The sequence below is a fragment of the Microcebus murinus genome, chromosome 19 (assembly GCF_040939455.1).
Source record: "Microcebus murinus isolate Inina chromosome 19, M.murinus_Inina_mat1.0, whole genome shotgun sequence".
Classification (NCBI taxonomy): Eukaryota; Metazoa; Chordata; class Mammalia; order Primates; family Cheirogaleidae; genus Microcebus; species Microcebus murinus.
Genome location: NC_134122.1, coordinates 3,778,174 through 3,793,981, shown reverse-complemented (window position 1 = coordinate 3,793,981; position 15,808 = coordinate 3,778,174). Strand labels below are relative to the sequence as shown.

At 49.4% G+C, this 15,808-nt stretch overlaps 1 protein-coding gene and 1 long non-coding RNA gene across 3 annotated transcripts in view; one reads left to right on the top strand and one right to left on the bottom strand.

Moving 5' to 3' along the window:
• C19H16orf96 (chromosome 19 C16orf96 homolog) overlaps positions 1-1,234 on the bottom strand; it is a 34,357-nt gene extending 33,123 nt beyond the window's left edge. The window contains exon 1 of the mRNA XM_075995039.1: positions 712-1,234. Within this exon, the coding sequence (XP_075851154.1) occupies positions 712-1,131 (420 nt within the window). The 5' untranslated portion in view covers positions 1,132-1,234. The remainder of the gene's footprint in view (positions 1-711) is intronic.
• LOC109729621 (uncharacterized) lies at positions 922-7,542 on the top strand. Of its 2 annotated transcripts, none has more exons than XR_002221725.2 (3): positions 922-1,489; positions 6,066-6,194; positions 6,845-7,542. It is a non-coding gene; the product is annotated as an uncharacterized LOC109729621 (long non-coding RNA). The 2 variants fall into 2 exon arrangements; XR_012913476.1 differs by lacking the exons at positions 6,066-6,194; positions 6,845-7,542 and adding exons at positions 2,496-2,675; positions 5,074-5,937.
• Positions 7,543-15,808: the final 8,266 nt, after the last annotated feature.

The following is a 15,808-nucleotide window of genomic DNA, read 5'->3' as shown; positions in this document are numbered from 1 at the left end:
CCCCCTGCCAAACCAGGTGCTTGGGGCAAGGACATCTAAAGGCCTCATCACAAAGATGTCCACCTCCTAAACCCTGGAACCTGTGACTGTGTTGCCCTCTATGGCAAAGGGGACTTTGCAGATGTGATTGAATTTAGGCTGTTGTGGTGGGGAAATGATCTGTAATCACACGCACCCTTTTAGGAGTGGGGTGAGCGGGTCAGAGTCAGAGAGAGAAGATGCAAAGATAGAGGCGGCGTCAGAGAAGAGGGAGATTGCCTGGATGTATGTGGTGGCTCATGCCTGTAACCCTAGCACTGTGGGAGGCTGAGGCAGGAGAATCGCTTGAGACCAGTAGTTCAACACCAGCCTGAGCAATGTAGCAAGACCCCATCTCTACTAAAAATAGAAAAATTAGTCAGGTGCAATGGTGTGCACCTGTAGTCCCAGCTACTCAGGAGGCTGAGGCAGGAGGATCGCTTGAGCCCAGGAGTTTGAGGCCATAGTGAGCTCCGATGATGCCACAGCACTCTAGCTGGGGTGACAGAGCAAGATTCTGTCTCAAAAAAAAAAAAATACTGGATGAAAGTGGCAAGCCTGGAGTATTGGGTCTGCCTGACCCTAAAGCCCCATTCCTGCCCCGCTGTAAGGGGAAGGCCCCTCCCAGGGAAGAGGAGACAGGCTGCACGGGGGCAGGGCAGAGGGGCAGAGCAGGCCTGGAGCTGCGGTTACCTTTGCCGTGGCTTCCTCAACGCCCTCCACCATCTTCCGGACCTTGATGAGGTTCCACAGGTCCTGGGCGGGCCGGCCGGTCCCCTGGCTGGCCTCCAGCAGCTGGGAGGTGGTGGGCAGTTCCTGCAGCATGGCCAGCTGGTTCTCTATCCTGTCCACGCGGCTCACCACGTGGTCAAAGACATTGCTGAGCCTCTTCATGGGGGTGAGGATGGGCTGGGCGTCCCCCTCCCTGGGCACCGTCATGGCCGGCGAGGTCTGGAGGAAGTCCTCGTCCCCCGAGAGGACCTTCTTGAGGCCGTCCATGTGGATGTGCTCCAGCATGCCCTGCAGCAGCAGGTGCAGCGCCTTGAAGTTGACCACCCCGCACTGCGGGATGGCGATGTTGACCAGCTCCTTGAATGTGAGCGAGAAGCTCATCCTGCCCTCGGCTGGGTCGGTGCAGCCTGGGGACAAGCGGGAGCTTCCGTGGCCCCCCAAAGTACAGGGGCCGGTCCTCAGAGGCTCGGGGAGGCAGCGAGTCACAATGGTCAGGGAAGAATGGCCTCTGTCCTGGCCGGAGCTCAGATCATAGTTCCTGGTTGCTAGGACGCCAGAGAACGTGGCCGAGCGGGCATGCTTCTGAGAGCCTGGCGCGGGGCGGGTGCTCTGGGGCGCGCCTCGCCCAGAGAAGGTGCTCGATTAATATTTGATGAACGTTTGAATAGGGAACAGGCAGCCTTTTCATTCAAGCCCTTTGGCTGTGTAAGACCAATGACCCTTTCCTAGAAGTGCCCAGGTGAGTGATGGAGAGGCAGCCCCTCCTTGGAAGTCTCTGGAATCTGGACAGACGACAGATTTCTTGGCATTAGGAAGACAGAGGTTTAGAGAAAAGAGCATGTAGGGAAAAGAATCTGAAGAACTGGCCAGGCGCGTTGGCTCACGCCTGTAAACCTAGCACTCTGGGAGGCCGAGGCGGGAGGATTGCTCAAAGTCAGGAGTTCGAAACCAGCCTGAGCAAGAGTCAGACTCCGTCTCTACTAAAAAATAGAAAGAAATTAATTGGCCAACTAAAAATATATAGAAAAAATTAGCTGGGCATGGTGGCACATGCCTGTAGTCCCAGCTACTCGGGAGGCTGAGGCAGGAGGATCGCTTGAGCCCAGGAGTTTGAGGTTGCTGTGAGCTAGGCTGACGCCACGACACTCACTCTAGCCTGGGCAACAGAGTGAGACTCTGTCTCGAAAAAAAAATAAAAAGAGAATCTGAAGAACTAAGCTCACGTCTGGGCATGGCCCAGTGTCCCACCCCCACGCCCTGGTGCTCCAGCTCCCGGAGGGGAGAGTCAGGTGGTGAAAGGGCACAGTCTGTCCTGAGTCCCCCCATGTCCTGCCCGCCTAGTGATGACAGCCTCACTGAACCCTGCTGTGCTCCCCCCCTGAGCTGGGGCCACGTGCCCCTGGCTGAGGGCCAATCTCACCTGGCTTCCCCACAGAAGACCTGGAAAGGAGACGACACCTGGACAGTGGAAAGCCTGTCTGCTTTGGATTTATGCAGGTGGAGATGCAAATCCTTCTCACCAGCCGTGTGACCTTGAGCAAGTGACTCAGCCTCTCTGGGCCTCAGCTTCTCTCCCTGCTAAATGGGGAAATAAAATGGAGGGGCAGGGGTAGAAATAGTATATGTCAAGTGCCAGGCCAGTGCTGCAAGGCCTGTCCATTGTACATTCCCACCAGCAGTGGGTAAGGGCTCCGGTTTCTCGACATCCCGTAAACACTTGTTATTGTCTGTATTTTTGGTTACAGCCACCCTAGTAGGTGTTGGAGACTTTGCAGGTGGACACAAATCAGGCTTATACCTCCTGCCACCAACATGCTATCCTGGGTACGGAGTGACAGCAACAGACTTGCAGATGTTTGAAATGACCACTCCACCAGTGGATCATGTTTTCCTGAAAAAAAACACCGAGAAACCTCTGAAACGAGGTATGCACAGGCTCCCCGGGGCTCACCCACTGACGCCTTCTTTTTGTGCACTGTGCCAGCCGCGAGTCCCACCGTGGGGATGGCGTGTTTGGCAAAGGTGGTCTAAAACTCGCCTCTGACCCCAGCAGACGTCCTGAGGAACACACTCTGCTCCAGAAGCCCAACAAGCCAGGCTAGATGTAAATTCGCTCACTGAGACCTCGTGGGTGATCATGAATGTCTTCTTGGCTGCCCGAGAGGGAATTTACCCCAGAGCAAACACTTCTTGCTGCACCTGTGCAGCTATTAATACCATGTAAACACTAGGGGTCAAGTAGAACAGTCCATGACTAGGCTTAAGAAAAAAAAAAGGGCTTCTGGCTTTGTAGAGAAAGAAAGTCCAGCTGGACTTTGGAGCATGTTTTCATGGCGTGGGGTTGGCACGCTAGGCCTCTGGCTTCAGCACTGAGTGTCAGAACCAAGAACCAGTTTTATTTCTGATGACCACCTGTGTGGCAGGAGGCTCGTGTGCTCTCCCAGGGTCTTTTTGTATTTTTTTTTTTTTATATATTTATTCTTTTTGAGACAGAATCTCGCTTTGTTGCCCAGGCTAGAGTGAGTGTCATGGCGTCAGCCTAGCTCACAGCAACCTCAAACTCCTGGGCTCAAGCAATCCTCCTGCCTCAGCCTCCCGAGTAGCTGGGACTACAGGCATGCACCACCATGCCCGGCTAATTTTTTCTATATATATTAGTTGGCCAATTAATTTGTTTCTATTTATAGTAGAGACGGGGTCTCGCTCTTGGTCAGGGTGGTTTCGAATTCCTGACCTTGAGCAATCCGCCCGCCTCGGCCTCCCAGAGTGCTAGGATTACAGCCGTGAGCCACCGCGCCCGGCCTGTATTTTTTTTTTTTTTTTGAGACAGAGTCTCACTCTGTTGCCCGGGCTAGAGTGCTGTGGCGTCAGCCTAGCTCACAGCAACCTCAAACTCCTGGGCTCAAGCAATCCTCCTGCCTCAGCCTCCCGAGTAGCTGGGACTAAAGGCATGTGCCACCATGCCTGGCTAATTTTTTCTATATATTTTTAGTTGTCCAGCTAATTTCTTTCCTTTTTTAAAAAAAAATTATTTAAATAAACTTTACTTTGTTCTTTTTTTTAGCCAACATTCTCAGACAGCAATTTTTTTTTTTTTTTTTTTGAGACAGAGTCTCCCTTCCTTGCCCAGGCTAGAGTGAGTGCCATGGCGTCAGCCTAGCTCACAGCAACCTCAAACTCCTGGGCTCAAGCAATCCTCCTGCCTCAGCCTCCCGAGTAGCTGGGACTACAGGCATGCACTACCATGCTCGGCTAATTTTTCCTATATATATTAGTTGGCCAATTAATTTCTTTATTATTTATAGTAGAGATGGGGTCTCGCTCTTGCTCAGGCTGGTTTTGAACTCCTGACCTCGAGCAATCTGCCCTCCTTGGCCTCCCAGAGTGCTAGGATTACAGGCACGAGCCACCGCACCCAGACTTCTCCCAGGGTCTTAATGCTCCAGTGCAGCCACTGTCCCAGCAGAGGCCACAGTGTGCAGCAGAAAGAGCGTGGCAAGGCGGGCGTGGTGGCTCACGCCTGTAATCCTAACACTCTGGGAGGCAGAGGCGGGTGGATTGCTCGAGGTCAGGAGTTCAAAACCAGCCTGAGCAAGAGCGAGACCCCGTCTCTACTATAAATAGAAAGAAATTAATTGGCCAACTAAAATAAATATATATAAAAAAAATTAGCCGGGCATGGTGGCGCATGGCTGTAGTCCCAGCTACTCAGGAGGCTGAGGCAGGAGGATTGCTTGAGCCCAGGAGTTTGTGGTTGCAGTGAGCGAGGCTGACGCCACGGCACTCACTCTAGCCTGTGCAACAAAGCGAGACTCTGTCTCAAAAAAAAAAAGAAAAGAGCGTGGCAGAGGGACCCCAGTGCTGCCACAGACGCACTCTCTGAGCAACCTCTGGACCAGCGACCTTTCAGCACTGGTGACGATCTGGACGTCATGGGTGAGTGCTCTGGGCGCTGACTTCACCCGCCCTTGGCTAAAAGCCAGTGCAGTGGATGAGAAAAGCAGCCCCTGACGGCGGGGCCTGGCCTGGCACCGTCGGCCTAGGTGTGCTCAGAGCTGGCCTCGGTGTAGAGCACGAACAATTCCACAGAACACCACCACTGGGCGAGGCCACTCTGCCCCAGGATGCGTCAAGACATACTCACGTCTGAACTCAAACAGGGTCTGAACCACAACACTAAGCAATGACCACGCCACTGAGCTGCAGCCTGGGTGACAGAGCCAGCACCAGCCTGCTGGCTGGGAAGCCGGGCCTGATTCTCCAGGCCTCCCCATGGCGGCTCCGGGCCACCCAACGTCCCTACAGCAGACTTCTTTTCTGCAGAACTGGCTTTTGTTGCTTACGCCGCCCGAGAACTCCATCTGGTACAGCAGAGACGGATCTGCCCTCGCTCCGCCTGAGGACACCGAGAAGGAACTGGATACTGCAAATGGGCCGCTTTGAGTCTGCACGACCTCCAGGGTCACCCGCCACTGCTTTCCCCGCATCCTGGGGCAGCCTGCGAGGATTCATTCACATTCACTGAGGGCTAAAGGCTTTCCGCTCATTACTGCACATTGAATCCTTGCAACTAGCCCATGAGGCAGGTGCAGTTGTTCTCTTCATTTTATAGACAAATCAACCAAGGCTCAGAGAGGTTGAGTCACCTGCCCCCAGGTGCAGAGCTGCTGGAGCTCGGTTCACGGGCATAAGGACCAGGTCAGCCAGAGGGCAGGAAGGTGTCGGGCAGGGAAATGTCACAGTTGGCGCTGGCAGCTCCTGGGCACACAGGGTGTTTCCCTGGGGATTTAGGAAAGTGAAGCTATAAGGCAGCCCAGGCTGCAACCATGCAGAGAGGTGAGAGCCAGGCCTTCCTGCTGGGGCTGCAAGCCAGCCATGGAGATGCCGATGTGCTTCCCAACACCCCGCACTGTGCCTGGACCCACTTCTTCAACGAAAATAAATAAATAAATAAATACTTCTAATAGAGACAGGCTGTCACCAGGCTGGAGTCCAATGGCACCATTGTAGCTCACTGCAGCCTCCAACTCATAGGCTCCAGCGATCCTCCTATCTCAGCCTTCCGAGTAGCTGGGACTACAGGCATACACCAACCAGGCTGGCTAATTTTCTAAATATTTTTGTAGAGGTGGGGTCTCACTATGTAGCCCAGGCTGGTCTCAAACTCCTGGCCTCAAGCAATCCTCCTTCCTCAGCCTCCTGAAGTACTAGGACTATAGGTGTGAGCCACCGCACCTGGCCCTTCTAATATTTATTAACTAATATTATTAACTAATTTATTAACTAATAGTTATTGAGCACCTGCTGTGTTTCAGGTTCTGCCCTTGAGTGTGGAGGAGGCCACAGTGAGCAAGTCTGATGGGTCTCTGATCTCTCAGAGCTTACGGGCTAGCGGTGGAGACAGGCCCTTATTTTACTACGACAAAGAAAGAAATGAACTTCAGGTAGTGATGGTAGTTATGCCTATAATAAAACAGAACAAGATGAGAGTGGGGGTGGACGCTAATTGAGGTAGGATTGCTGTGGTAGCCCCCTCTACGATGGCGCCCTAAGGTACTACGCTCAAGTAGGCTCCTCCTACACTGTACCAGGTCCATGTGACCAAAAGAACATGGTGGAAGTGATGGTATGTCCCTTCTGATAAGTTATGGAAGACACTGTGGCTTCCTTCTTGGTTATGTGTCAGCCTTGGTTATGTGGTGTCAGCCTAGATCACAACGACCCCAAACTCCTGGCTCAAGCGATCCTCCTGCCTCAGCCTCCTGTGCAGCCGGGACTAAAGGCATGTGCCACCATGCCCCGCTAATTTTTTCTATATATTTTTAGTTGTCCAGCTAATTTCTATTTTTTAGTAGAGATGGAGTCTCGCTCTTGCTCATGCTGGTCTCAAACTCCTGACCTTGAGCGATCCTCCCACCTCAGGCTCCCAGAGCGCTAGGATTTCAGGCTAGGATTACAGCTACCTCGCCCAGCCTGGAATTTTCAATTTACTCCCATGCATCTAGAGAAAAATAATACTTTATTTAGCAAACATTGATCATGTATAACACCAATCTGTGTTGATTTACGTGCTTTCATTCATTTCATATTACAGAATGACGAGAATTGGGAAAGTTGTATCTGTTGCATGTGATTGGATGCTGATAAATGAATATTTATGATGAAAATTAAAAAAAAAAGAAAAAACCAACACACCCAATATAGTAGACTTGAAAGGATTTATAATTTTAAAAATCATTATCATTTTAAGTCTGGAAATAATAAAGTATGTAAAAAAAATTTTAAAACACTTGGCTATTAGCGCAGAAGAGGAATACTCCAGGGGGTGTTCTTGGCTTCCTGGAGAGTTTGCTGTCCACAGGGAGAGACCCTGCCTTGGGTCAGCAGGCAGCAGTGGTGACTTGGCACTGCTCACCTCTGCCCCGATTTCAGACAGTTCCAGCACAAACTCATCACTGGGACATTCTTTGAATGGCTTCTTAGAGCCAGAAGCCAATTAGCATGATTGGAAACGAACTGTAAGCACTATTTCTTTTCCCAAATAAATTGACGTCAAGGATTCAATCAGTTCCTTAAGGGTGAGATTCATCCACTGTGCCCAGACAAGCCAGTGTTCATGCTGGATAAATAGCTAAGAATGATAATCAGATGACCTTTCTTCTCTCACTCCAGGAAGAACTGTCAAGGGAAGCCCTGGGTTGCTGGAGAAGGATTAGAGTTCACAGTGAATGTTTGCTGCTTTGGGCTGCCTGGTGACTAGACATTCTTCTTCTTTTTTTTTTTTAAGCAGAGTCCCACTCTCTCGCCCCAAGTAGAGTGCAGTGGCATCATCATAGTTCATTGCAACCTCACACTCCTGGACTCTAGCGGTCCTCCTACCTCAGCCTCCCTACTAGCTGAGGCTACAGGCATGTGCCACCATGCCTGGCTAATTTTTCTATTTTTTGTAGAGACAGGATCTCCCTCTTGCTCAGGCTGGTCTCAAACTCCTGACCTCAAGTGATCCTCCCGCCTCAGCCTCCCAGAGTGCTGAGAGTACAGGCCTGGGCATTCTTTTTATTTGTCCAGGGATCCCTCAGCAGGTGTCAGCTGCTGGCCCCCTACTCAGAAGCAGAAAGTCCAGTCAGATCCCTGCAGAATCATTTGTGGTTGGGAGTGAAACATCAACAAGGCAACTGCTGTTTCTGGTTCTGAATTTCAGGACCAATATATTTTTTAATCTCTTAAGATGCAAACTGGCTCCAGACTAACCTGCTGGAAGCTGTAGGTGCTGTGGGAGAAGCCTTGGTCTGGGGGTCGGTGTACAGAACTGGAGCGACTCATCGACTCACCATCTTGGGCAAGACACTTAACCCCCGTGAGCCTCTGCTTTCCAAACTGGGGCCAACCGCCCTTAACTCACTCCAAGGCGGAAGTGCAAGAGGAACACCAAGGGAGTCTGTAAGACGACTACAGTGGAGTCAGGAGTCCAGCCAGTAGTGGCTGGGTCGCTGGACAGGGGCAGCTTCCTGGCTTACACCTGAGCCGGGTTCCCCAGCCAGGGATATAATTCGGGGAGCTGCCACAACCTTCCAATCAAGTGCTCTTCTGCTCGGGGGACCAGAGTAGTTTCTGTTGCTCACAACCTGGAGCCTGACTGGCACAAAGTGCTCATTCGGGAGCCTGGCCGGAAGTCTACAGGCTGCACGCTGGGCCCTATCCCCCCACTTCCTGGCCTCAACTTGCAGCGGCTGTCTCTGCTCCTGTTTCTAAGTGTACAATCAAGCACATTCACACTGTTGTGCAGCCGTCTCCACCATCCATCTCCAGTACTTTTTTCATCTTCCCAAACTAGCTCCACACCCATTAAACACTTCACTCCCCATTCCCCCTGCCCCAGTCCCTGGCAGCCACCGTTCTACTTCCTGTCTCTAGGAATTTGATTGCACTAGGGACCTCACTGTGATAAGAGAGTCACACAGTGTTTGTCTTTTGTGACTAGCTTATTTCTCTTAGCATAATGTCTTCAGGGTTCAGCATGTTGTAGCTGTGTCACAACTTCCTTTACTTCAAAATCGGAATAATGTTCCATTGGATGTATATACCACATTTTGTTTATCCATTCACCTGTCCGTGGACACTGGGGTTGTTTTTACCACTCGGCTATTGTGAATATTGCTGCTATGAAGACAGCTGTACGAACATCTGTTTTCCACAGTGGCTGCACCATTGTACATTCCCACCAGCAAGGCACAAGGGTTCCAATTTCCCCACATCCTCACCAGCACTGGTTATTTTGTTTTGTTTTGTTTTGTTTGTAATAGCCATCCTAATGGGTGTGAAATGGTATCTTGTGATGGTTTAATTTGAAGTTCTCTTGTGACTAGTGAGCATCTTTTAACGTGCTTATCTTTTAACGTGCTGTTTGTGTATCTTTGGACAAAGGTCTATTCAAGTCCTTTGCCCATTGTGTTTAATCAGGCTGTTTTGTTGTTATTGAGCTGTAGGAATTCTTTATATATTCTAGATATTAACCCATTATCCAATCCTTGATTTTCTTTATTTTATTTTATTTCTTTTTTTTTTCTTTTCATATATAAAACTGAACTGTAATATTTCTTTTTTTAATTTCAGAATATTACAGGGGTACAAATGTTTAGGTTACATATATTGCCTTTGCCCCACCTGAGTCAGAGCTTCAAGCATGTCCATCCCCTAGACAGTGGGCACAGCACCCATCCCCTCCTCCCCCTCCCACCTGCCCCAACACCCAATGAATGTTACTACTATATGCCCACATAGAGTTGATTGTTGATCAATTAACACCCATTTGATGGTGAGTACACGTGGTGCTTGTTTTTCCATTCTTGTGATACTTCACTTAGTAGAATGGGCTCCAGCTTCATCCAGGATACTACAAGACCAATCCATGATTTTCAAGTCCTTGTCCTTGCCTTGTTCCTCCTGCCAGGGCCCTTTGCATATGCTGTCTCCCAGGCTGACACACTCACTCTCTTCATCTTTGGCTGGAAAAGGTGACTCCCACTCATCCTTCAGATCCCAGATCACCCATCACCTTCTAAGTGAAGCCTTCCCCACCTCCTGGCTTGAGACAAACACTGCCTTCTCCAGTGTCTTAGCACGTCTCATGTCTGTCCTTCATATGTTTGCAATGGTCACCTGTATGGCAATTTGATCAGTGTCTTCCTCCCCACTGTCCTGGGAGCTGTGTCTCCCTTCCCCTGGGGCCTGGCTCCTAGTAGGCACAATAGTAGGTGCTCAATAAACAGTAGTTGATGGAATGAATGAAACAGTCTTTTGCAAAGAGCCTTTTTCCTAGGAAGAGCCACAAAGGGAAATATTTGCTTTTTTGGTTAAACCTCCAGATGAATACAGGCAGGCTGGTGGTTCACCTGTGGCCATGACGATGGTGAGCTGCCTCAGTCAACGCACATAGGGGAGGTTAAATAACATAAACAGACACAAAAGAACTCAAAGACAATCTTCAGCTACACTGCATGCTCCCTAATAGTGTCTCCATGGAACCACTGTGGACAGACACTGAATTTACAGTTCCTTTAACCCAAACACCAATACTGCCATATAGGGGTCACCCTATTTTTCTTCAGTGCATTGAACATGTCATCCCACTGCCTTCTGGCTCCCATGGATTCTGATGAGAAGTTCGCTGCTTAAAATCTTGTTTGGGGTATCAGCACATAGTAGGTGCTCAATGTAAATGTTTGCTAAATGGATGATAGCTCCAAAGAAGCTGTCAATTCTCACGAGCCCTATTGATAGAAATATTATAAACATTCACATTTTAATCATTCATGTTTCAGAATCACTTAGCACTTAAATTTGCAGATCTGGCAATACCAAGTGTTGGCAAGCCTATGAACAGCAGAACTCTCATATGCTCGGATGGAGTGCAAATTGGCAGAACCACTTTAGAAAACTATTTGGATGGCTGGACAGGTGTGGTGGCTCACACCTGTAATCCTAGTACTCTGGGATGCTGAGGCAGGAGGATCGCTTGAGGCCAGGAATTAGAGACAGTCTGAGCAAGAGTAAGACCCCAGTCTCTACAAAAAATAGAAAAAAAAAAATGAGCAGAAGAGGTGGCACATGCCTGTAGTCCCAGCTACTTGAGAGGCTGAGATGAGAGGATCGGTTGAACCCAGGAGTTTGAGGCTGCAGTGAGCTGTGATGAGGCCACTGCACTCCAGCCTGGGTGACCAAGTGAGACCTGGTTTCTCAAAAAAAAAAAAAAAAAAGAAAAAAAAAGTGTGCAGAAGAAGCCATATACAAAAGACTTCATACTGTATGATGAACCCATTGCTATAAAAAGTACAAAAACTAATCTTTGGTGCTGGAAGTCAGGAGAGTGGTTGCCCTTGGGTGACCTCCTGCTTGGGAGGGAGCATGAGGCCAGTTGCTGGGGAGTGGGTGCACTGCGTGGTCAGTCTGAGAAAATGCATCACGCTGTGCACCTCTCATGTGAGCACTTTTCTGCATCAAAGGTCTGGACATCTGCAACAATTCAAACAGACTAAAGGGCCAATAATGCGGATTTCAAGTGGGTTGCTGGCCCACTTGGGTTGCTGGCCCACCCCAGCAGGCTCCTTCCCTGTCCTATGCTGGGTGTAAAGACAGATTTTTGCAAAGAACGGGCCGGAGTATAATGACTTCTCTTGCTTCCGTGTGTGCTGACTCACACCCACGCCTGGAGTACAGCTTTGGTGGCGAGGAGCAACATCAGTCTAGAATCACAAGACCTGAGGTGCGCTGGGTGCCAGCTGTGTGACTCTGAGCACACTCCTTTAACTGCTCCTGCAGGATCAGGAGCCGGAGGTAAACGTTTATAGGTTCCTTGCTGGGATGGAGGCAGGTGTGTGTGTGAAGAGCACAGAGTGCTCAGTGATGTTAGCTGCATCTCCTAGAATGATTTTCTTTGAGGCTCTCAAGCCAATGATGCAGCAGCTGGACGGTGGGAGGCGAGTTTAGGAGGAAGCAGAGAACGTGGGAGGAGGAAGGTACACCCTCAGGACTACTGGTCTTTGTGCCAATGGGTAGAACAGCATTGGCAACGCCCTGGGTTTTTGCATTACAAAAATTACACACTGTGTGCTCCAACCGGCTCCAACTTATAATAGAACATACAAAATCATGCAAAATGAATCCACTCTTAGGAGCCAGGCTGGTGACCTTCTGGTGTTGGGACACTGAGTGGAAGGGGGATGAGGAGGCTGCTGGGGGGATGGTCACATTCTGTTTTGACCTGGTCCTGGCTGCACTTGTGTGTGAGGTTTTTGAAAATTCATCAACTCAATACTTATGCACGCTTTTCTTTATGGAGTCTCGATGTATAGCTCAGGTCTAATTTTAACTCTGGCCTAAAAGAACTAAACTGAGAGGGATAAACACTAATCCCTGGGGCTCGGGTCAAGCAAACTCCAAGTTTGGGAATGAAAGGTGGGGAGGGGACTTCACCACGTCGTAGTGCCGCCATGTTGCCAGCAGATGGCAGTGCTTCTAGAGAAGAGAGGAGAGCTCATGCTTTTCCCACCTTTGGGCTATTTCTGCACAACCGGGGAGGCAAACAAGTGGGCAAAAGTTCTCAGGAGACCAGTGGGCTGGCCCTGTTGAAGGTCAACAGCTGTTTTTTTGTCCAGCAGCACGAGAATGATCTTCTGGTGGCCAGGGCCACCAGGTGCAAAGGTGCCTGTCACTGAAAGTGTCCTGGGCCTAGGGCACGCCGGCCGCCCCAGTTACAGTGAAATCTGAACTAAAAATAAAGTGTAGCAGGCTTTGTGGGACAGGTGTGAGGCTCAGAGGCGAGCCTCAGGTGCCAGGGAGGAGGCTGGTGACACGGAAGGAAACCCGTTCTGCAGAAAGCGAAGGTTGCCCAGGAACAGATGAGACAAGTAGTTGTACTGCAAGCCCGAAATTGATACCTCCTGGGACGGTTGTGGGCTCTTGATCTCAGATACACTCACTAAGGATTCCAGAGCCAATAACATGAATAATAACATCATGCTATCTCTGTACAGAGAGGCTTGCCTTTACTCTGTTGTTAGATTATGTGTCTGAATTCTTCCAGGGTTGCTTTAAGTGTGGCCCCTGTCCCTCTTTTGGTAACAGCATTGTTAAGGTATAATCTGCTTACTGTACAATTCACCTGTTTAAAATGTGCAGTTCAATGGCTTTTAGTAAATACCCAGGTATGTTCAGCATCATGACAATCGATTTTAGAACATTTTCATTACCCTAAAAAGAAAACCTGGGTCTATTACCACTTCCCCCCATTTCCCTGAACTCCCCCAACCCCACTCATCTATTTTGTGACTTTCTTTCTCTATGGCTGGGCCTATTCTGAACATTTCACGGAAATGGAATCACACAATATATGATCTTCTATGACTGGCTTCCTTGGCACCATGTTTTCAAGGTTCATCCATGCGGTGGCATGTGTCGGCACTTCATTCCTTTTTGTGGCCGAATAGTAATATTCCATTGCGTGGATGGACCATTTTCTGTTTGTCCATTCATCAACTGTGTCAAAGGACAGTAGTTAAAGCTGTAAAAACAGATTTTATTCAGGACTATTGCAATAAAGATCTCAATATAGAAACGGGCTCAACTCCAAATACAAGAAGGAAAAGCGGGGATTTATACTCAAGGAGTGGGAGACCAGTGCTGTGCGTAGATGGAAAATTACCAGGAGTGTAGGGTAATTTTTTGCCAAACTGACCCAGGATGAGGAATTTGATAAGATATGGGGGTGGGAGGGATTCTGGTTAAACCAACTTAACAGGATTCTTGCTAAAACTGGGTGATCCAAAGACAGACACAGAAGTCCAAAGGTTGCAGCCTTTAGATTCAGAGGAGGCTGACTAAAGCTTGGCCAAGGAGAGAGTCTTTGTCTATTGTTCCCACTTTTTGGCTAATAGGAATATAAACATTGATGCTATGAATGCAAACAAATGCTGTGAACATTTGTGTGTACCTTTGTGTGTGGCTTTATGTTTTCGGTTCTTTCGGTCATATGAAGAACTGTGAGGTCACGTGGTGACCCTATGTTCAACCTTTCGAGCAACATTGACCTTTAAATTTGCACATACACTTCAACCATCTCATTTATTCCTTGATTCCTGCCAACAGCCAGTGGGAGATGACAATTGCATTTCTGTAGGTGAGGGAACCGAGGCCGGAGCACTCAAAGCATAACAGATAATAAAAGCAACGACTTGCATTGGGTGCTGGCTGTGTGCCAGGCACCACGAGAAGTGACCTAAATGCATTAAACTATTGCATCCCCACAAAACTGGTATCATGTTTATCCTCATTTTGTAGTTAGAAAAATTAAATATTTTAAAGAAGGCCATACAGTGGTATGGCCGAAGACTTCAACCCAGTTCCAACTGACTAAATTTTAGGCTCTCACTGGCTCTCAACTCCCACACTACTCAGGGGACTCCAGGGAGTCAGTGAATTTTCACAAGCATCTGGCATGGTAAGGCTTGCCTGTCTTGTCCTAATTGACCTCGACTGCATAGGACACTCTTAGCCACCCTTTTGCCTGCCTTTTGCCCTCTAACCTTTCTAACTCCGGTGTTAGTCTCCATGGGCCTTCCCTCTGGATCCAGCCTAGAGCCCCTTCCCTTCCCAATGGGTCCTCCTGCCTCAAATTTCCATCCCCTCCACACTGCCAGAATTTGGCCAAAACATGAATCCGGTTACTTCGCTCAGCTCAAAAGCCTCAACGTTCCCCATCGTGTACCAAACAGGATATATTCTAAATTGCAGACACTGGCCTATGAGACCCTCATCTTTCCTTGCCCTCCCGCCTCCCACTTCATATCCTACCATCCAGCCACTACTACTTGTAATTCCCCAGAGACTCTCTGCAACTTTGCATAAGCAGCTTCTGCTGCGTAGTAGCGTGCTCTCCCCACTTTCACCTGGGAAACTTCTACACATCCTCCAAGTCCCAGCTTAGATGTCCTTCTCCTCTCTGAAGCCTGCCTTAAGTACTCCCTCCCCTGAACTCTCAAAGCACTGTTCTGACATCTTCAGCATAAGCTATTATTAATAGTTCTCTAGCTGGACTGTGTACACTCTGAGAACAGAGATTGGGCTTTATTCCATTTCGTGTATTTCCAGGCCTACAACAAGACCTTGCTTGGTCGAATGAGTAAAAGAATAAACGTTTTAAGATCTGTGCTGTCCAGTACGGCATCCACAAGCCACAGCTGGCCACTGAGCCCTTGAACTGTAGTTGGTCCACATTGAGATGTGCTGTAAGTATAAAATACACACTGGATTTCAAAGACTTTGTGTGTGTGGGGGGGATGTAAAATATATTATTGATAACTTTTTATATTAACTAATTGTTGATACAGTATTTTGCACATATTGGGGTAAATTAAATATAGTACTAAAATTAATTTCACCTGTCCCTTTTTTACGCTTTTTTTAAACGTGGTCAGTTGGAAATTTTTAAATCACTATGTGCTGGTCTCCCAGCTTCCTGATTGCCTCTCTTGGAACCATGCTCCACACGGTAGTCAGGAAGGTCCTTTAAAACGCCAGTCGCGTCACACAAGTCCTACCAGGCCCGAGAGGATTCGCATCCAGCCTGTCGCTCCACATCCCCCCCTGCTTTTTCGCCCCCCTGTCTGGGACGTCCCCTTCCTGCCCCCGCCTCACCATCACCTCCTTTGAGAGGCCTTTGCCAACCTCCCCAACCAGAGGCACCACCCCGTGATTCTGTTGGGGCATGCCGCCGCTTTCCCTCTCGACCCTGGGCATTCCGTGATTTACTCGTACTCTGTCGCCTCAACGGAAGCCCTGAGCGCAGGGACAGCGACCGGCTGTGAGGCTCGCAGCTTTCTGTCCGGCGCCTAAACCCACCTAACAGCGGTGGAATAAAGAACGGACGCGCGCGCCTGCCTTTGCCCGACGCCCCGCAGCCGGCGCGGGCCGCCAGCGAGCGCTCACAGGGCCCCTGCCCAAACCCTCAGCCGCTGACCCCGCGGACACACGCGCCCCCGGTCCTCCCGAGCGCTCAGCCCTC